The sequence below is a fragment of the Canis lupus genome, chromosome 8 (assembly GCF_048164855.1).
Source record: "Canis lupus baileyi chromosome 8, mCanLup2.hap1, whole genome shotgun sequence".
In the NCBI taxonomy this organism is placed as follows: Eukaryota; Metazoa; Chordata; class Mammalia; order Carnivora; family Canidae; genus Canis; species Canis lupus.
Window position 1 is genome coordinate 40,153,507 of NC_132845.1, and position 21,818 is coordinate 40,175,324.

A 21,818-nucleotide genomic window follows, 5' to 3' on the forward strand; every position below is an offset into this window, starting at 1 on the left:
AAAGATGAGATCTGTACAGTTTTGGATCCCAGGACGACCTGAGAAAGATGCCCCCCACCGGCCACATGAAATGGCTGCGCCACACGAGTACAGGGCTGGAGCCGCTCCTCCAGGGCCCCAGACACCTCACCCCTTCTGTCTGCACGCGGCCTCGGACTCAGTGGAGAGGGCGATTCGGGAGGGTCCCAGATTCGAGAAGCAAGCAGAGTAAGGACGGCCGGATGGCCACTGGAGGGCCGTGGCCCTGCTTTCCCTTCTGGGGATGTGGTAGAAATGGGAATTGGTTGGCAATGCTAGTGACGGCCTTATTATCTGGCTTCACCTATGTTAAAACTCAATATTTGAAGCTCTGTGCTAGAATCTGTTTTCTTTTTGTTTCTTCAAATTTAGATTCTCAAACCAAGGATTCTGAAATTATCTCTGTGAATACAGGGCCAACAGGGAAACTATTTGGGCCAGGAGTTCTCCATATGCCACCACAACTGCCCCCTGCCCCGCCCCAGGCTGGGGGACCAGGGATACAAGAGTCACTTGTGCTTGTAGGGGAGGGGTGCTGCGGACTAGAGAGCACACTTCCATGCTCCCCAGGGCGGGGTGCTGTGGGACCATGTGGCCATGCGTCCGTCCCTGGAAGCTGGAGGGCTTTCACCACATTGCTGCCCTCACAGGCACCGCCCTGTTTTTAGAGGGTGAAGAATGATGCTGGGCTGGGCATCGGAGGCCCCCAGCAGAACGCCCTGCACTGTGTGTCCTCTCCTATGGAGCACAGGATTTGTGGGGCAATCAGGAAACACCTCCAATCCCTGGAGCACATTTTACACCAATTCTGGGATTTGCGTATAGGTAAGGGGAGGGGATGCTGCTGAAAACAAGTGCAGGAACCATTCCTACTCTGGGTTTTCGAGGCTTAGGGCAGGAGGAGGACAGGAGGCAACGTGCTGCTTCAGACCCATCTGCAGCCCTATCTCTGTGGGTGAAGTTCCCCGCGGAGCACTGAATCTGAGGCCATCAGTGAACTTGACCATCTCAGTTCCTGGAAAGAGAACCATCCAGGCCTTGGCTGAGCCTGGCCACCACCCACATGGCCACCATGACCGTCGTCCCCGCCTCTCCTCTGTGAGCAATCCACCAGAATCATGTCTTACAAAGAACAGACTCCAAAAATATATATAAATAAATAAAAACCTTAAACATTCTTACAGGGATCTTAAAGAACAGAATACATGTTAAAAACTTCAGTAATTTATATCAATTTTAAGCGGTACTTTATATACAATGGGGGAAAAAACACATGCATAGTCCAAATACAATGTTGAAAACAGCATTTTCATAACAAAAAACCCCGAACACTAAGTGTTAATACCATGTACATGAATTCAAGAAGGACCACCCTTTTTGTCTGTTGCACACAGTTTATTTAACAATATGATATAAGAAATGAGTTGGTACTTTACCATTCTATACAGTGATTGAATCTTCTTGAATTTTCTTATTTATAGTAATTATAGCGCTTGCATGATTTACACTAGAATTGCTTTTCCTCATTTCAAGTTTCACATAGAAGAAAGAAAAGAATGCTTCTTCTCTATTAACATTAGCATGGTCTAAGAGAGTGATCATCCCTATTTTTTGTCTAAAACCAGTTTTATCAGAGAAACAAAGCAACAATTTCTACATCTGCAAGACAAGAGTTTGGCTTAAGCCAGTATGTATAGATAGATGTGTGTGTGGGTGTGTACGTGTGTGCACGCAGGAGCCAATTCCTATCGTCCAGGGGTAATACTTGGAGAACGCCCACAGAGTTCACTATAGAAAAAATCTTCCCGCAACATCAGAAAGTTATCGGGATACATTATAAGCTTGCATTATTTCAAGAATCAGTTTCTGAATATTATTTTTCTTCTCACTTTTAAACATAAATGTTTAAAGTCTTGAAAATACAAATAAAAAATATGAATATAATGAACTTGTTTTTCCCATTAAAAAAAGGCATGAGTCACCAATGACGACAAAAAGAATCAAACAAAACCCCCCTCCCCCCAAAACAAAAAAAAAACAAAAAACAAAAACAAAAAGAGAGAGAGAGAGAGACCAGATATTTAAATCAACTGGTTTTTAACAAAAAAATATATTCTTTGTATTGTTTCTTTAAACAGCAATCTACCCTTCCATGGTTTGGAAGTAGCAGTTCCATCTAGGGATAAAAAGAGCCTAGATGTCTGGATTTCAGTACAAAAGGTCCAAGAACATGAAAGGGGGGGAAAAAAAAAGCGATGCTCTCACAATGCTACAAACCCTCCACAAACTTTTCTAGGGTGTCTCCTGTAGTGTCGCCGACCAGGGACAGCTCACTGGACAACGCACTCCTGTTGGGGGTGTTCAGCTGTGGGAGCATTGCACTCTGTTCGGGGTTCCCCAAGTGTCCCTGATCTATGGAGCTGGCCATGGTGACTGCGAGTCCTGGGTGGGGGGAACCAGTCTGGGGCGACACATGGTGTGGCGAAGGCTGGGGCTGTATCCGTGGCGACGGGCTGGAATGTGGAGGCTGGGACTGGGGCCGCGGAGACTGGACAGGGGCCGGAGACCGCACCTGGCTACTGAGGGATGTGGCCATCTGCTGGCCGGGGAGGTGCGAGGCCTGCGGCTGTCCTGAGAGCATGTGCTGCTGGGGGCTCATGGGGTTCGGCTGGCCCGGGGACCCGATCTGCTGCTTCATCTGCTGCTGCTGCAGAATCCGCTGCTGCAGGGCCTGCTGGATGTTGGGGGTGCTGTCTGCCCCCAGCCCCGGCTGCCCCATTTGGCTGAGCTGTCCCATCTGAGCCGCCATCTGGCCCATGGAGCTGCCCTGGATGGGGAGGTGCTGCTGCATCCGCTGCTGCTGCATGGCTGGGGGGTAGCCTCCAGGTCCTTGGGGCTGCTGGAACTGGCCATGCCCGGCCATGCCCCCAGCCATGCCCGCACTGCCCTGCTGCTGCTGCTGTTGCTGCTGCTGCTGCTGCTGCTGCTGCTGGAGCAGCTGCCTCCGGAGCATCTCCCTGTACTGTGGGTTCATGCTCGCCATGCTGGGGTTGTGGCCCGGGTTCATGATGTTCAGGGCCTGGCCCTGGGGGTTCAGGCCTCCCATCGCCTGCTGCTGCGGGGGCACGCCGGGCCGGGGCCCGCCGGCTTGAATGGCGTTCAGGTTTTGTAGGCCGGGCTGCTGGTGCAGGCTGGGCTGGGCCTGTAGGCTGGGCTGGGGCTGCAGACCGGGCTGGGGCTGCAGGCCAGGCTGACTGGCCACGTACTTGGCTGTGCGCTGCTTGATAAAGGCCGCCATCAGCTGAGGGTTGGACTTGAGGATGTTGAGCACCTGCTGCTGCTGCTGCGGGGAGCTGGGCGACTTCAGGGTCCGCAGCAGGTCCTGCAGGGCGCCGGGCGAGATGCTCCGAGGCGGTGGCTGCACGCCAGACATCCGTGGCCCGGCGACAGCTGGCTGGGCCTGCATGGACATCACCGGCCGCGGCATGCCTGGCATCGGCTGCTGCTGGGGGATGGGCGCCTGCTGCCACTGCCCGGGCGGCAGATTGGGCATGACAGGCCCGCTGACCTGGTTGGGACGGGGCACATTCAGGCCCACAGGGGCCATCTGGCTCACCGGGGTCACCATGCCTGGGCGCCCTGGGGGCATGCCATTGTTGATGTTCACCCGGTACAGGTGCTGCTGCTGCTGAGCCTCACGCTCAATCTGCCGGGCCGCTTCCACCGCGGCCGGTGGGGGCTGGGCAGGGGGCGGCGGGGCCGGCACCTGGTTGGTGGGCTTCCCGGTGGACACCGTGGTGGGGGGCTGAGTCCGGGCCACACTGGGGAAGCCAGCTGGTGACATGCTCACGGGCGAGGGCTGGGGCTGGGCTGGGGGCTGCGGCGTCTGGGGTGTGCTGGGCTGCTGCGTGGGGGTCCCAGGCGGAGCTGAGGTAGGGGAAGGCAGACTCTGCTGAGGCACATTGCGGGTGTTCATGGTGGCCATCCGCCGGCGCATGAGCTGAGCTTGCTGCAGGCGGTGCTGGATCTGCTGCTGGCGGAGCTTGTGTTTGATGTTGAGGCAGAAGGGCACTGGGCATTTGTTTTCTTGGCAGTGTTTGGCGTGGTAGCAGCAGAGGGCGATGAGCTGCTTGCACACCGGGCAGCCCCCGTTGGTCTTGCGTTTGCAGCCCTTGGTGTGCTGTACCACCCGCTTCATCTTCTGGCAGGACGGCAGCGAGCAGTTGGCGTTGCGGCACTGGCAGGCGTGCACCAGGGACTGGATGCAGCGCTGGATGCTCAGGCGCCGTGACTCCTGGGGGCTCTTGGACTGTGGCTCGCCCTGGCTGCCGCCCTCGTCGTCCAGGCCCAGCCCCCACTTCACCATCTTGTGGGCATGGCTCTTCGTGTTGTAGCAGTTGATGCAAAGGTCGTAGTCCTGTGGACAAGCACAGGGCACAAGCTGTGGTCAGCACACGGGGCCTCGCGTGACCAGATGGCTGGCAGAGGCTGACAGACACCATACAGCTACCCCTGGAGCCTCACACCTCACCCTGCCCCTCCCAGTCCTACAGTCTCACGGGCTCTTGAGCGTGTTGCTTGACATGTGTCCCCTCTCCTTCCTTCCTCTGCTGCTGGGCAATGACACCCAGACCCACAGGGTCCTGCTCCCATACCTGGCCCGGGAAGCCTGATGGTTGCTCCCAAGCTCACTGAAGTGCCACTGGCTGGGTTTCTAGAAACCGGGCCCTGCTCTCTGGGGCTGCTGGGTGCTCTAGTGCATCCCCAGAACTCTGCAGGGTGGCCCAAAGGCCTTGACCGGAAGACAGTCCCTGGGCTCAAACCACAATGAAAAAATGTGTGTTCACAGGTTTCTTAAAAGTTGCTTGTATCTGGAGACAGACTACTGTGTGCCAGGCCTGGAGAAGGAAACCCTATGACTGGGACCAACTTTTTTTCCAAAAAGACATGAAGATCCCAACAGTGGGAAGTGACAGAGGACAAAAGAAGGCTACAAAAAGTGACAAATAAAGACAAAAGCATTATGAGGCCCTATCTACCCCCTCAACCCAAGATCACAGAGCTGCTCCTATGGACTGTGACTCTGGGAACCATTCTGAATGTGGACTCCAGCAAGGTGAGGACTGGGTGGGGGATGGGAGTGTGTGACTATCTGTAGGGGGAGATGGGGAGGGACCCAACTGGGGAAAGGAGAGGCCACACCCCTTCACACAGGGGCCAAGACCTCTGCAGAGGAAGCCAGCGTGTGCAACCATGGGGTCCACCAGAACAGGACATTGTCAGCTTCTCGGCAAGGCTAGAATTTGAGGCAGGAATAAAGGTTAGGATCCTGGTAGAGCTGAAGCACAGGCAGCGCCTCCTTCCTGCTCCTACCCTGGACCATAAGGCCCATGGATGCTCCTGACACACAGCCGGTATTGGCAAAAAAAAAAAAAGGAGTAGAATAAAAGTGCTTTGTCATTATATCTTCCTGAAAAAGTCAGGTTAAACACTGCCTCCTCTAGGAAGCCTACCCATTCTTGCTTCCCTGGAAGACCAGCCCTTCCTGCCACACACATTGAGGGCCCCGCTGTCAGGCTTAGTTGGGTTGGGACCATACCATGGCCCCTAAGGGAGAAAGCCTCCTTCCTTCCTATAATGAAGGTGTGCTGTTGAGCCTGCAGCCGGCACAGCCCACATCGACTAGGATTCTCTTATTTGTGAACTAAAAAACACCAGCCTCATGACCAACAATGACCCTAAGAGGACCAGGACGTAGATAAACCTTCTTCATGTAGTCATTTTGCCCCCCCCTGGAAAATCCCAACCATTTCATGGTTCAATCTGAAATGCTCATGCACTGATGGCAGAGAGGGCTGGAGAGTGACCGGCAGACCCCAATCTTGGGCCATGCCAGCAGGGCTAGAAGTTCTGTGAGCCGCAGACACTCCCTGAAGGGAAGGAGAGGGTGCGGGCCTACCTCGCACACGGTGCAGTGCCAGCGTGTCTCCACGTGGTGCTTGCACTCGTTGCAGGTGTAGACAAAGCGGTCCTGGCCCTGGGTGTGCAGCTCCACCAGCATGCACAGTGTAGACCACTTGGACCGACGCAAGGAAGAGAACTCCCAGTGCTTGTCTCTGGCGAGGGTGAGGAAGGCGTCACGCCCATCCATGAGGTCACAGCTGAGCAGGGGGTCAGGGTCAACGATGGGGGGCAGTGTGTTGATGACGGGCCCAGCGTGCAGATGGATGACAAAGAAGACCTGCAGGGGAGAGTGGCGTCAGCCCACAGGGAGAGCAGGGGCAGTGGTGTCAACGGGGGGCTGGCCCCGCAGGCCCAGGGCTACCAGGACCCCTGGGGTTGAGCCGGGCCATTGGGGTCAGGCATCTGCATGCAGCCGGGGGGCACCCCCGCATGGACCACTAGCAGCACTCCCTCCTCCCTCCCTCTCACTCCCTCAGCTCTACCTCTTTGTGCTTCTCCATCGTGGCATACAGCTTCTGGGACAAGTCATTGGACACGTTGGGCATGCTGGGCTTCTTCTTGTTGGCTCGACTGATACTGCTTTTGTTCTTATTGGTTTTCTTGTTGTTCTTCTTCTTGGCATTCTTGCTGTCGCCCTGGCTGCCCTAAAACAACATGCCAAGCTGCTAGACGGGCCTGGCCTCCTTTCCTCACTGGATGCTCGGCTGGGGAACCCGCAACAGCTCTAGGAGGCCCAGCCGAGGGCAGGAGGCCGCTGTCAGGAGATGCCCCGGAGGATGCGAGCAGCGCCAGGGCTGCAGCGGGGACACCTGGAGGTCAAGGAAACCCCACCCACGCCGTAACAGCCACACAGCAGGCACCTCTCAGAGGAGAAGACACCCGGTATGCTAGTTTGGGTGCTGACAATAGAGGGGGTACAAACTATTTCTCCTAGTTCCCTGCTCTCTACTGGACCCTGCCGCTCCAGGCCACATCCTGAATGCTCAGTCGCTGATTTTTTGTGCCTTGCAGACGGTTCCAAATATCCACTGTACACAAGAAGGGGAAAGGTGCCAAGAGAAGCTGCTGCGGGGGCAGGAGCAGAGTTTCCAGAATGGCCTATCCATGTCCCAGGCAGAGCTACCCGAGGCGGAGACCTCTCCTTGCCCTTGCTCCCACCCACCCCGAGTGCTGTAGCGGCTCTTGCCCCTCAGTTCAAGCGCTCCTACTCTGGAAAGAACTTGGGCTTGGAGTCATTTAGGTGCCAGGGTAGAAATGTTCACCAGGTCTGGTCAGAAGAACCTGGTTCTCAACAAGAGGAAAGAGAGGGAGAGACAGACACACTCTGGGTGCTGAGAGCTGGGTGGTGCCCAAGGGACCCTGACAACCCCAGAGAGGGGCCAAGGTGAACAGCAGCGGTCAGTGGGGGGGCGAGCGAGCGCAAGCCAGCAGTGGGAGAGACTGGCAGTCTGAGAGCTCCACAGATCTGCTCACATTTTCTGTCAGCCTTTAAACCATTCTAAAAACTATGCTTTTAAAAAGTTGTAAAAGAAATACAATCACTGCACAAAGTTCAGAAGACATAGCCAAATAATTAAAATACATATATATATTTTTTTGCTCCCCCCCCCCCAGCATTTTGGTTTTTCTTCTAGGAGTTGTACCTATGTGTCCCCACTGCGGTGGTTCTCCCCATGGAGCTGGGGTCACACACGGGACGCTCCAGCCCGTCCCCCCCGCTTCCCCCAGGGACGAACACTTCCAATGGCAAAGCAGGAGTCCGGCCCACATACTGTCCGTAACTCTAGGCCCTGTCTGCCACGGGGTCCCACGGTGTCTCCACGGTGGGACCCGCCTGCTGCCTCTGTGAACTGGACGCCGGAGAATGTCACATCTCTCCACCACAGGCAAATCCCTGATGTGGCAAAGGCTGGCTAAGGGTGCTGCCACCAGGCCAGAGGCAGGCACATCCTCCTAGGATGGGACACCCAGCTGGGGCCTGTGTCCTGCCTCAGAGCCCCTATGGAGGCAGAGGCCGCTCCACCATCCGGACGCAGACCTTCTTCTCCCTCCTGTGATCCCCTGCCCCAGAGCCCCAAGTTCGTGTTCTCACTCAGGCCACCTCCCATCTGAGGCGTAGGCAGCAGTGGACATGGAGACAGACCTGAGCTCACAGCCCAGCTCTGTGCTCTCTCTCTCTCTTCCCCATTTCCACTCAAAATCAGCCCACCCTTCAAAGGTCGGCAAGTAAACAGGATCTCTGGGAGCCTCCCAAAGACCCCAGTGGAACAGTTTTTCAAAACCTAAATCCTCTGACGTTCAGGAGTGTGGTTATCTGCTGTCGGATGACAGATCCTGCCTCTAAGGAGCCCCAGCCAAAGGAAGTGGGCAAAGGACAGCCCTTGGGTTCCTCCAGGGACCCAAGCAAGCTGCAGACCTCTGGCTTTCAGGACCCGACCTGCACAACAGGCATCCCTGCAGCCAGTCCCTGACCCTCACCGTCCTCCTCTCCTGGGTAGAGGCAGCAGCAGTGACTCAGCTCTTAGGCCCCTGGCCCAGCAGGAAGCCCCGATCCAGGACTTTCCTCGCACACTTTAACGATCCACCCCAAGTTCTGCGGCTGTTACTCTCAACATAGCACATACGCCCTGTTGCTCCTGTAGCTGAACCTAACCAAAACCCCCATGCTCTCTTCCTTGGACATCTGAGCAAAACACGCTTGCTCCCAATGTGAGTCCTCACATGTTTCCTCCTCCTGCTGGCAGTTCTTCCCCCAGGACTGTCTGGTTCCTTCTCACCAGGTCAGCCTCTGCCACCTCCCCAAACAGGCCCCGCTGGAAGCATGTGCACCCGTCCCATACCAGTGTCCGTTTCCTTACAGCTCCTAGCGCTGTCTCAAGATGCACTTGCTTTTCCTACTAGAACAGGCACCCCATGAGGGTAGGCACGGAGTCTTCTCTAGCTCACCGCCACATTGCTGAGCACAGAGCCCATGCGAGGTGGGACTTGGCGAGCCGGTGGGTGTACCACGGCAATGCCGGATGGAGGGCTGCTGGGTGGGGTGGGCTGGCTTCTGACAAAATGAAATTAAGAGGCCTGGCAACTGAGGGTTTTCTTTCTCAGGGAAGATCTATAGTTAGTGGCCTGGCTGCTAACCATGGGCACCCGGCTGTCTGCTCTGGGCTGCCTAGCAGGCTGCCCTCCTCTCTCACCTCTCTGTGCCTCTATCCTGCCTGCCCCACTCAGAGATGCTAGAGCCAGCACCTCCCATCTGCCTTTCCCAGGTGACGTGTCTCTAAGCACCCACATCTCAGCTCAGCCCACACGGAGGAGGTGTAGGCTGTGCCCCAGCTCCAGTCCCGACCTGTACTAGCTGGTGACAAGCGGAGAGCACATATGAAAATACCACCAGACAAAAAAGGCGCGAGTCCATCCCTGGCACGCAGATGGGCCCCCAGTGTCTCTGTACCTCTGTGGTCTCACTGGCCGCAGTGCTCTCCTCCTTCTTCCTTTCCTCCTCTTCTTGCTCCAGCTCCTTAATGCTCTCCTCTAGCACATTAGGCCAGAAGTCACCCTCAAAATAGGGCAGCTCCTTGGCACTGGTGAGCCTGTCTTCAGTTGCCTGTTTGAAAATGTCCTAGAGAGTGAAGGAAGCACAGCAGGTAAGAGGGAAGTGAGTGGTGCTCCGGGAGGGGTGCAGGGGCCGTGCCTGGCTGAGGACAGGGCTACTTTGAGACTGCCAGCTACAAATCTAGGTGGACTGCCGATGAGGTGCTTCTACATCCTTTCTCTTCACACTTATCCTCTTTGCTTTTTACTCATCACAGGTGAATACAGATCTAACGGGCACGAGCACGAGAGGAAGACAGCCAGCAAGCCGCCACGCCCTGCTTCGACCCCAGGTACCTTGTAGTCATGAATGATCCGTTCTGCAAACGCCTTGTCCAGCATCTTCTTGTACCACTCCTGCAGGCGCTTTGGTTTGGGGATTTTCTGATCAGGGGGGTGGCAATGGAAGATATAGTCGTCTCCTTCACTTGGGGGGCAGGCCCAGATGTGTCCTGTTACATACCTGCAGGATACATAGACACAATTCAGACCAAAGTGCTGATGAAAGCCTCCCTGCTTCCAAAGAGTAAGAACTGAGGAGCAGGAACCAAAGCAACGACAGAAATAACTAGAAAAAAAAAAAAAAAAAAAAGAAAACAAAGAAATTACCACGATGTTTGCAACAAAATAGAACATGCTTAGACAAGTTCCAAACCAGCATGGAGGGGAGGGGTGCATGGGGTGGGGGGTGAGGCCGAATCTCCACGTGCAAGGGCACACCCGGACATTGGCCCTAAGATGCTCCCTCCCAGGGTATATGTGCCAGGCAGGGGTCAAGGCTCCAAGGGAACCCTGTCAGCACAGGAAAGAGCCTGGGAATCGTGGCTCTCAGGGGCATGGAATGGCTTATGCCCAGGAACGTGCCTCTTTTCCTAACTACTACTTCCTGGGCAATGGAAAGGCAGCTGGGTATTTATCTCTAAGGAGCTAAAGTCAAAATAAACCTGTCACTCTGTTAGAGATGTGTCAAATACCTCTTAACTTTTTCAAATTTGGGAAAGAATGTGACAGATCTAGAACACTGAAACAGAAAGAAAAGCAGATGCAAAGACCAGTATCTCACAGGATTCCATTCATATGAAATGCCCAGAAGAAGCACATTTATAGAGAGGGAAAGTAGATTAATGGTTGCCAGGGGCAGAGGTGAAACAGGGATTAACAACAAATGGGTGTGGGTCCTACTACTGGGGGGTAGGGGTGAGGACAATGCTCCCAGACAGACTTCAGCCATGGCCATGGCCACACTGCTCAGCGAAGTTACTAAAAATCACTGAGGTGTACACTTGAAACAGGAAAATTTTATGGTACATAAAATATGCCTCAATAAACTTTTAAAAAGAAAAAAACCAGAAAGACTAGAATAGGAAAAAAAATGAGAAGAGCAAAGAAGGCAGAGCAAACATGTGCGCTCTGCTGGGGAGCCTGAGAAAGCATCCAGGAGGGGGCTTGGGAGACCTCTGAATTGATCTGAGGACATCAGAATAAAAAAACGACTTAAAAAAACAACAACAACATACTCTGGTTATTTCACAAAATACACAGTGAAAATTAAAAATAGAATTTTTATTAGTTCTGAATAATCTAGATTAAACTCACCCCAATTTCTTCACATACTCTAAGTATCCAATAAGGATCTCGTGGTAAACAGCTGTCCGGAGGCATCGGGGCCGGAAGAAATGAATACTGTCCAGATAAGATATGTACACACGCCTGGAGAAGCAGGTGGGAAGAAATTAATTCAAGTTTGGGGTATCCTCCAAACTTGAAACCAAACATCAACATCCAAAAAACCCTCTAGAAATAAATTGTTTTCGTAGCATTTACACTGCCCATAAACAAGACATAAGAAAACTCTCATCACCAACTGCCAGTGCGCATGAATAAACGATCTCATCCCTGACCAAAAGCAATGGATCGCAAAAAAAAGAAAAAAAAAAAAAAGAAAAAAAAAAAGGATTAGGAGAGAGGAAGGGGAGAGCCATGGAAAGGCCAGGGCCAACTAAGAAAAGCCTCTACCAATTCCCTCTCACCTGGATTCTTGACCAAACTTGAAATAACTCTTGGAAGAGGCACTTCGTTTTTACAACACTTGGGCCCACAGGATGATCCCCAACCCCTTCTCTGTAGGTCTACCTGCCCCCGGTAAGACGGACAACAGCAAGACCAGGACTGGAACCCATGAGTCCTCACAAAACATGCTTTAAACAGTCACCAAAACCCTTCATTACTCACTGGCTTAGTTGAAAACTAAACTAGTCTGGTTGGTTAGGTGTGGCTTATTTGATTTAAACCCAGTTCTGGGGCACACAGGTTCTCTGAGACACTTCAGGGTTTGGTCTGCAGCAACACCACAGGCCCAGTGACATGCACCCGATGGGGGGAGGGGGTAGGCTACCTTGTGTTCGGAGGGGGGCAATCAGAGCCATACTCTTGCACATGCATCCCGAAGAAGCACACATCCACTCCATCAATTTCCTCAAAAGCAAAGAGTGCTTTGGTTCGATATGGGAAAGATTCAGACATTTCCCCAGAATCCACAAACCTGAAATAAAAGTCAGAGCCTGAGGTTTGCACGTGTCATTGTTCTACAAGGTGCCTGATAAACGAGACCTGCTGCTCTAAACCCACTCAGTACAGAGAAGCTGAAGGCCTGCTCACCTCTGCTGCCTGCTGGCCCAGAGCTCTGCCCACCAGCCTGGCCTTTGGCAGCTTGGGGCTGTGACCCTATTTTTATGACACAGTCTTGCTCAGCCAGGAATTCTACCTCCCCTGATGATTATGGAATACTGAGAGAAGGGCTGACTATACATCACATGCTGAAAAACCTTTAAATTATACAAACTCTAAGCTTATTTTTTTAGTAATCTCTATACCCAATATAGGGCTCGAACTTCCAATCCCAAGATCAAAAGTCACATGTGCTACTGACTGAGCCAGCCAGCTGCCCAGAATTATACAAACTCTAAAGCCTTGCCAGAAAGTGGGCTTTTGTTAACCAGTTATGGGACCCCTCAAAGAGCGCTTCACAAAATAGCATGACATCTGCACACAAACCGTGACTTCATTCCAGGCTTGACCTCCACAGTCTTGTCTGAGCTGGCTACCACACGGACAAACACCTCCCCGGCTTCAGGATGATTCTGTCGTCGCAAAAACTTGTTGACTCGGTCTTCCAAGTGGTTGCCCAATCGTGTGGTCTGTAGTCCTGGAAAGTCCAGAACAAGCAGGTGAAGAGGCTTCAGATGGGCTATGGAGAAGGTGGCTGAGGCCACAGGACCCACCTTTCTCTTTTGGTGCAATCTGATTTTCTAAGGATTAATGTTTTCGAAATCCAGAAGGGACCTCGGTTGTCCTGAGGTAAGTGTTTTGTAAGGGAAAGGTGGGCTCTGGAATCTCGGGCACCCCACACACTGATGATTGCTGTCATTTAAATGCCCTCATATTTCCACTGTTTTTTAGCTGCAAGGTCAGAAGAGCCACAAAGGCAGACAGAGGGCTGTCGGGTAAAGCGGATGGAGCCAGACACAGGGGCCATGCCGCGACCTGGCCCCAGGCGCCCCCATGTGGCTCCTTGGTGTCACAGCTGTGCTCACAGCCAGAATCCGTGCTGTGGAACTCTCCTTTCCTGCCCAGCTCAGAGGAGTGGGGGCAGGCAGCCTTGGGATCTCATCCCAGGCAAGAACTCATACAGCATCAGAATTCGCTTTAGCCCTGGATCCCCTCTCCCAAGGATCCCCCAAGTGTGGCCCCCGTGACAGGACTTGTCCAGCAAGCTACCCCAAGAGATAAAACATTGGCCACAGAATAAAAACTTCACACAAGGGAAAAAGACTAGAAGGAAAAGCTACAGAAGTTAACAGTGATTATTCACAGTTATGGGGTTTTAAAAGCATTTCCTTCTTTATATTTACTGACTTTTAAATACTACATGAATGAGAAATATTTTAAAAGAGCTATTTGGGATTTCCTTAGATTCCTTAACTGAAGTCAAGGAATACCTGGAAAATGTAGACTTTCTAAATTCTATTTTTCTGCAATTAACATACCAAGAGCAGAGTTTTTTGGTATGTTATACTTGCATACAAGGGACTTCAAAAGAAAACACTACTGTGAAAATGAAATAAACACCCCACAAGAAAATAAAAACTTGAAAAGCTATAAAAATGGGAAAAGTGGATTTATGATGGATTTCACACCTGGACGAAGGTGCATCCTCCACAGGGGCCCATGGGCCATCATGTCCATCTACCCCAGGAGCAGCCCCTGGAGGAGACCCTCACATTCTCACCCCTGTGGGCACCCCCACCTCCACCAATGCCATCGCTGAGCAAGTCTGGGTCTCCTCACAAGGTGGTTTCTGATCCCAAAAGGCAGGATCCAGCTAAGAAGGCCCACCCTGCCATGGTCTACCCTTTTTTTTGTCAACATAGGATCCTACACACTGATTTTCAAATAGAAAACAGAAGTATAAACCTTTAAAATTAGGTCTTTACTTTTTTCTTCAAATCACCTGAATTACTGTACCAAAAACAAAAACAAAAACAAAAAAACAAAAAAACAAAAACCTTTAAATGAGACCACACGTGACAACCTTGTTTAGGCACTGAACCGAGCGATGTGAAGGGGCGGAAGGGACACCTGGGTGGCTCAGCAGTTGAGTGTCTGCCTTCAGCTCAGGGCGTGATCCCGGAGTTCCGGGATTTTGTCTGTCCTTGGGCTCCCTATGGGGAGCCTGCTTCTCCCTCTGCCTAGGTCTCTGCCTTTCTCTATGTCTCTCATGAATAAATAAATAAAAACTTTAAAAATACGGAAAGAGGAAGGAAGGAAAGAAGGAAGGAAGGAAGGGAGGGAAAGAGGGAGGGAAGGAGGGAGGGAAGGAAGGGAGGGCTGGAGAGGCCCCCCTCCCCGGGGCCCCCAGAAGAGCAGATGCTCAGAGATGCAAGAGTGCAGTTGATCCTGTGGCAAAGAGAATATGCTTGTGCGTAGACATCCCCGCAGAACGATTTCAAAGGGCATCATGCCCCTCATGTCTGTCGCACACAGCTCTGCCTTGTTCTGCTACACTTTCCAGTTTTCCAGAGTGGCCAGCTGCTGCTGGCTCTCACGTCCTGTGGCTCCTCCTTATGCGGCAGGGGCTGTCCTTATAAACACCTTCACGTGCATATACAGACAATTCTGTGGGACACGTGCACAGAAGTGCAACTGTGAAGTCTTAAGACAAACTCTCTAGTTTGTGGTTCCCCTTCCATCCAAGCTTTCAACGTGTGTTTTCACCCACAGCACATGAGGGGGTCTTTTCTGCCCCTTTATGTGATCAAACCCTGCGGCCTTTTGCTTTCCAAGGGGCTGTCTGTCTCCAGGGAGGCTTCTCACAAGCCAACACGGGGACTCTGACTCTGAAGCCTCTCTCGTGGGCCAATGGGCTGGGCCAGGTGCAGGGTGTCAGGCAGGGAGGGGCAGGGGTGGGGGAGACTGTCCTTTGCTGGCTCATCAGCAGTACAGGGCTTGTACAAATGCAAATGAGGTGGTCCGTCCTTTGTGGCCTACAGACTCTGACAAAGGCTGTGCCCACATGACCACACCAATGGTGACGGGTGGCTGGACATCCAAGGTTATCTTCTTCAGTGAGTCTTGTACATCTTCATCCCTAAGGCTCACATCGCAAGCCTGCTCTTGGGTTTTTCTGCCCCCATCCACCACCAGCTGCAACTGCTCTCCTACCTAGACCCACCTCTCCTAGCAACTGTGCCCTGGTCATGAAGCTCTGGCCCAGTAAAGTGCTTCTAGGTTGCTGACTGCTTTAGTGATCTCACCTGGGAGCTACTATGCCCCGCCAGAGGAACATCTGGCAATATGTGGAGACATTTCTGTGGTCACCACTCATGAGAGCAGGGGTAGTATTACTGGTTATTTAGTGGGTAGCAGCCAGAAATGCTCTTAAAATTCTACAAAGCATAGGACCATCCTTAAAACAAAGAATTATCTGGCCCTGAATGTCAATGGTGGCTCACTTGAGAAACCCCGATCTGAAGAGAAGTATTACGATAGTTCGTGAGTTCATCAGCATTTCAAAAGGTTTTACAAGAGTGAGCTTAAATTATAGGATAACTGGATTTTGGTAACGAAAGTCTGGCCCTGAATTAGCAATAGCTTGGAAGCCCAAAGTGGCTTCCTCCTTGCCTGCTCCCCTCCTTTCCTTGCCTGGTGTGGGAACTCTCTCTCCATCCCATCTCGCTTCTGCTCCCTGCTCCTCACATGGCCTGGTTCCTGCTGGGGACACTTAGAACAGTGAGCTAGTCAACTGTCCTGCTAGCGAGGGTGAGAGCTACAGAAAGCACTGGGCAAGTGAGTTGTAAAGGCTCCACTGTAGGAGGCGCTCTTACTTGGGGTTGCTGTGAACTCAGCCAAGGATAGCTCAGGGACGTCATGCTGCAGAAGGTGGTCCCCTAGTCCCTGAGAACCAAGTTGACAAAGATCATATATTGTACGCATCTGAAAAGAATGCTATCTCTAAAAGAGTCAAGACTACTGAGGATGTGTTACCTGATGTAGCAACAGGCTGCTCTCTACTTGGAACGGACACCAACCAGCAGCCCTAAATGCAGCAGCAACACTCACATGTCCTCGGGCAGACCAGGCTCTGCAGCCCCGGCTGGTGGTGGCCAACTCCCAGCAGGCTGAGGGCCACGCCAGGTGATGGGCAAGCAGCTGCCACACATGTGCACAGGGCTGAACATGCTGGTCAAACAGGATTTCAGAGTGGGGTCTGTGTATTTCTATGTGTGTGTTGGGAGTGTGTGTGTGTCTTTTTTCTGAGCTATTTGAAAAAGATCTGCTGACAAATTTTCTCTCTCAGAATTTACAAAGTTTAACGATGTATCTGAGATTTCTAAACTTTCATCTAAAACATTAACTGATCATAAAGCTAGTTTTCATATAAAGATCAACCCCAATGATTCCACTGGCAAGACTAGACAAGTCCACAGTACTCAAAAATGAACTCACAGTACAGAGCCTCAGGCAAGTGAGCCCCACGGCCGCATGCTGAGAGGAGCACAAGGAAGACCAGGAAGGGGACAGGCCCCTCACATGCACACAGGGAGACAGAAGCCCTTCCACAACTTACTCTTAGCACTGAACTTGTTTTCTTTCCGAGTTCTGCCAGTTTTCTTCAAACAGTTGTCACACACAAAGCTGCAAAAAAAGAATGGGTGCGATCAGATTGTATAAAATAGTCTGTGTTGCCAAACCAGTGACACGCAGCTCTGAAGCGCTTCACTAGCATCATTCTTTGCAAGTGAAGGGGCAGCCTGCTTGGAGTCTATGATCCCCAAAGCAGGCAAATACTGAGGATGTAAGTAAACAGAGACCCGCTGCCACCTGGCTTCCCTACAGAGCCCTTGCTGACAGCAGGCCCCTCCCTCCACTCCAGGCAGAAATGCTTTCCCTTCCCCAAGATCACAGGAAATCACCAGGAAATTACTCACCCTGAAGGCCAAATGATGTCATAGTGTAGCACACAAATCTGATGCATCTTCCGGCCGCACTCCTTGCAATCGACAAAACTGGAAGACAAAGAGAGTGCGCTCTAACGCACACAGAAGCACACGAGGGGGTCATCTGTAGGAGCTTGTATACTGTGTTCACACCTCGGCCTCTGGATCACTTCCTGTATCTGTGGCGTTAATGCCACATTGGTTTATTCAGCCGCATTTTACCTTATTTTTTCTTCTGAAATAAGCTCTACACCCAACAAGGGGCTTGAATGACTCTGAGATCAAGTCGTGTGCTCTACTGACTGAGTCAGCCAGGCATCCCTTCTTCTACCGGGTCTTTTTTTTTTTTTTCTACTGGGTCTTAAAAACACATCAGTATGACACTTTCTGTGAGAAAGCAGACATCCTCCATTTCTCTGTACAAATGCCTATCCCTTGTTTCTCCCAATCTCCTTTACAACCAAAAATGAAACTTCAAAAAATTGCTATGTTAGAAGTATTATTTTACAGGCCAGTATTTCTGATGCTACTACACGTTTTTTAAGGCCAGTGTTTGCTCCAGGTGACTGCACATGCCTAAACTGCCTCAAATAACAGAATAATGCTTCCAGGTGCCAGAAACACTTGCTTGTAAGCCTAGGCACAGGAAGCACCTGTTCTGAGTCAGTTACAAAGGTGGGAAGCATCAAGCTGACCGGTAAATGCGGGTCTTTATTCATGTAAACATCTAGTGGAGAGCAGGGTGTGCAGTGCAGCTCGCCCTCCGTCGCAGCCTGCACTATGTCTCACTTGGGCCTTGTTACCTCTCCCAGGAACCTTAGTTGCCAACATGCATGTATGTCAAAACCTATTTTTTTCAATCACCACCTTAACCAGCACCACAACTTACGTGCCTCACAGAAGGCTTAAGGGACCAGAAAGTAGCATACTTCCCCCAAACTCTGCTGAGTTCTGGCTCTTCCTATCAGCCCCAGTGCTGAGCCCAGTCACCTGACGTACACTCTCGCCACCGCCCTGAGTCCTGTGCCCCCATCTTTCCATTGCCCCTGCTGACAAGCCCTCAACCATAGATCCAGCCAACTCCTGTCCCCCTTCTCTACTATTCCTGTTTGATCAGCAGGGAGAAAGGACACATATGTGCACAACTGTGTACAACAGCAGCACTGCTGCCTAATTCACAGTCCTGCTAGCACTCTCCAGCAGTCCCGTACTGCTGCCCGCTCCCACGCCCGCCCCACATGGTGGCTACTCTGCTCGGGACCTTGCTCCTTCCTCTAGTGCTGCTTCACCTCCAACCAGCTCCTCCTCTGAAACCTCAGCAACGGAGCCCATTCTCTGTGTTAGGAATTTAAAGGGTCAGCAGGCAACACCTCCTCCTGTTTCTGTGCCCCCCTCCCATAGATACTCTCAATTCTTTCCTATGTCGAGGAAAAGAACTATCAAAAAAAAAAAAAAGTTCTAGACTAGACTCTATCAATTTTGAATTTCAAACTCTGCTCCCCAAACTTTTATTAACCAAGTGCCCAGCTACCACCCTCATGTCCCCTGTTCTTGCAGGAGTATCTCAGTGGCCACCCAGGTCAGCTCTTTCCTCACCCCACAGTGCAGCTTCCTGTCCCAAGAGGCCCTTCTCTATTTAGGTCAAGCTTCTACTTCCTGCTTGAGTTGTTGCTCTGGGTCTCCTAACTAGCTTCCCTACTAGGAATCAAAGATGTTTCTTTGCCTGATAAATCCACCCCAGAGATCTAGGATGATCTTTCCATAACAGAAACCAATGAAGTCCTTCAATACCTCCCCAGACACATAGGAGGAAATCTACATGGCAAAGAGCAGCTTGCATGGCCCTTCCCCCAGGACCCTCTGCTTGCTCATCCCCTGGGGCCCCACCCACGGTCCATGCCCACCAAGCACTCGGGCTGACAGTCCCAACTCCTGCTGCCAGGTGAGTGTCCCCTTCTGCAGGATGCCCCTTGGCACAGGCCAGAGCCCCCCATCTCTGGAACACCTTGCTATGTGTGCTATGATCCATCCATCTCTCCTACTAGAAGACAAATAGAGCCCCCTCATTCATCTGCGTATTCCCTGCTGTGGGCACCTAGTATTTCAACGTACTCTATTTTGAAATTAAAAGGTGAACATAAACTATAATGAAACTGAAAAACTGTGTAGGGGGTATATAATGCAAACAGGGACATGGGACAATCAGGAGAGACAACCCACTGGTCAGGAAAGATGTATGTACCAGGCACACTTTGCTAAGGCCAGAGCTCCCCTAACACCTGGGCACTGAGGCTGGGAAAATCTAAATGAGCTCAAAATGAGGTCCTGGTGGAAAGTCTGTGTCTTCCACTGCAGCATCTAGTCTCCCCAAAGCTGGGGTGCCAGGAGGGCGGGGGAAGGACCTGTTTCTCGGTACCCAAACATCCCATGGTGCTGGAGCCTGTGCTTACCACACCAAAGTGACAGAACACAATGGGCATCTACACACACTGGGGTGTTCTCAGGACTTGGCTTCGGGGCCTGGAGGGACCACCATATGGAGGGAGCTCTGAAACCTCTTTAGGGATGATCTACAAAGCAAACTGCAAACAGTGCATGTTCACTGCTTCCTGTTGTTTATTGTCATAGAATCATTCTCAAGAGGTTTTCTTTGTGAAATTTCCCTTTAAGTGAGATCAGCCCTCCTCCACCAAATAGTTCTACCTTTAATCTCTAAAGAGTCACACTAAATATTAAGCAGTTTCTCAATAACGATGATGACCAATTTATCAGAGAGGTTCTGACAGAACCAGAACATCCACCTAATCGTATCACTATTAAAATTCAGTAACCGGAAAGCATGCTATAGAGACATACATATCTTGAGTTAAAAAAGAACCCGTATCTGAAATAAGTTCATACAGGAAATCCCACCCAGGGCAACATATTTCCAAGGTTCCAAGAGTGCCTTTTCCTGCAGGCTTGTCATAAGGAGGGATTTTCTCCATCAGAAACTAAAATCCAAAAGTCAGAAAGAAATCTCTATCTACTCACGGTTCAGGATCTAAGGTATCATTTTTCTTCTTTTCAAATTGATCCTTTGAAATTGTCCTTGTTTAAAAAAAAAAAAGAAAAGAAAAAATGTTAATTAAATTTATTTGCTGAGTATAAACCACAGGGTCTGTGGGATATTATTTTGTAACTAGTTTTTCAAATAAAAAATAAGTAGTCAGCTGAAATCTCAAGTAGATATAATGATGGCATGAACATATAAAATTTATCTCTACAGGAAGCAGTACCATCTGTTTTTCTCTATCTGATTTGGAATATTTCCTCCCAACTATCACCAGCACTATGAGGTTTAATTAAGACTAGTCAAAATATGATGGCAAAATTGTGTTGAGATCCAAACCTACAAATTTTCAATCAAATCTGTATGGTGAATGGCTCTTGGATCTGACTGATAATTGGTAATACTGTCCTTTTGTTATGATAAAGTGAAATGTGAATTATTTCTGATTCACAGAACTGAATAATCCAATGATCAATCACACAACTAGACCAAGGAATAAAGATTACAGGGATATAAAAGTAAATTGAGTATGTAGAATTTTAGTCATTTCATTTGTGTCAGGATCCTAAGCTTGTGCTGTGTTTGGAAAAGTAAACTCAGAGTGCAGAGTCCATGTTGTACACTTGGCTCCTGCTCTGGTGGGAAGTCTTCCCGCCTCGTGTGAAGGGACATTCACACCAGAAGGCTTCCCAGCATGGCAGGAAGCATGGCAGAGTCAGGAAAAAAGAGAACCATGAAATGCTGGCAGTCCTGGGTAGACAGAGTGGCTGGCCGGTTTTTGGTATCTCAAGCTTATAAATGAGTTGACCATTCAACTGGTGGATTTGCTTTTTCTGACTATCTGACCATTCAAAAGTGGATTCAGTGAAGGAATGAATGAACCAACTCGTCCTGTGCATGCTGCAATGAGTAAGCAAGAGCCACAGCTCCAGCAACAAAAGAGACAGATTTCCACTTTGGGAGCTCATGGTCTGTGTTCTAGGACAGGCTCTGGCGGCTTAAAGGACAGGGGTTTCAGTAGAAGATTGAATGAATGGTAAAGATGGGGTATGTATACAAGATTCATTTTTTTGCTACCATCAGTTCTGTCAAAAGGGTAAACTAGCTTCTGAAGTGTAACTGGAAATTACAGTTTCCCTAAATGGAGGAGGACCCACCAGGAAAAAGCAAGTGTTTTAAAGGAAGAGACAGAGTAAGGTCGAGAGAGACCAGTGAACTATAGTGGGGGGTACAGCATCACGGCCTTAAGAGGAGGGAAGAATGTGGAGGTGGCCCTGGTGTTCAGCTAAACAGCTACATTCTGAAGTATGAATGTGGGTGTAGTGAGTATGAAAAAATGTGCTACACAAAAGTCAGAATGGTGGAGGTGCTTCCCTTCTAATCATGGGCAAGAGGAAAAAAACAATTAAGAGTCAACCCCCAGAAAAATGACAGGAATAGTACTTACGTCTGGGGCTGTGAAGGGTCGTCACCCAGGGTAACATTCTCCCCCTGGATCTCTGTGAAACACTTCTCACAGAAATGATACCTGTCAGCAAGAAGGCCATACTTGGGTGAACTGGTCCATCATAACACACAGCCACCCAAGCAACGAAGCCACCAATCAGAGCAGGGCAGATCACCACGACGAAGGGGGGGCGTTGTTGGTTGATTGATGGGTCAGTGAGGACAATGGAAGGAACAGGGGCAGGTGGGGTAGG

General features: G+C 50.8%; 1 protein-coding gene across 4 annotated transcripts in view; it reads right to left on the bottom strand.

Moving 5' to 3' along the window:
* Positions 1 to 1,226: 1,226 nt before the first annotated feature.
* CREBBP (CREB binding protein) overlaps positions 1,227 to 21,818 on the bottom strand; it is a 125,076-nt gene continuing 104,484 nt past the window's right edge. For 3 of the 4 annotated variants that reach the window (XM_072835544.1, XM_072835543.1, XM_072835542.1), the window contains 12 exons: positions 21,566 to 21,676; positions 20,100 to 20,156; positions 17,058 to 17,135; positions 16,697 to 16,764; positions 12,625 to 12,775; positions 11,966 to 12,112; positions 11,167 to 11,280; positions 9,868 to 10,033; positions 9,431 to 9,598; positions 6,465 to 6,626; positions 5,978 to 6,259; positions 1,227 to 4,435 (listed from right to left, as the gene is read on the bottom strand). In XM_072835544.1, the coding sequence (XP_072691645.1) occupies positions 2,288 to 4,435; positions 5,978 to 6,259; positions 6,465 to 6,626; positions 9,431 to 9,598; positions 9,868 to 10,033; positions 11,167 to 11,280; positions 11,966 to 12,112; positions 12,625 to 12,775; positions 16,697 to 16,764; positions 17,058 to 17,135; positions 20,100 to 20,156; positions 21,566 to 21,676 (3,652 nt within the window). In that variant the 3' untranslated portion in view covers positions 1,227 to 2,287. The remainder of the gene's footprint in view (positions 4,436 to 5,977; positions 6,260 to 6,464; positions 6,627 to 9,430; positions 9,599 to 9,867; positions 10,034 to 11,166; positions 11,281 to 11,965; positions 12,113 to 12,624; positions 12,776 to 16,696; positions 16,765 to 17,057; positions 17,136 to 20,099; positions 20,157 to 21,565; positions 21,677 to 21,818) is intronic. The other variant, XM_072835541.1, reaches the window with a different exon arrangement.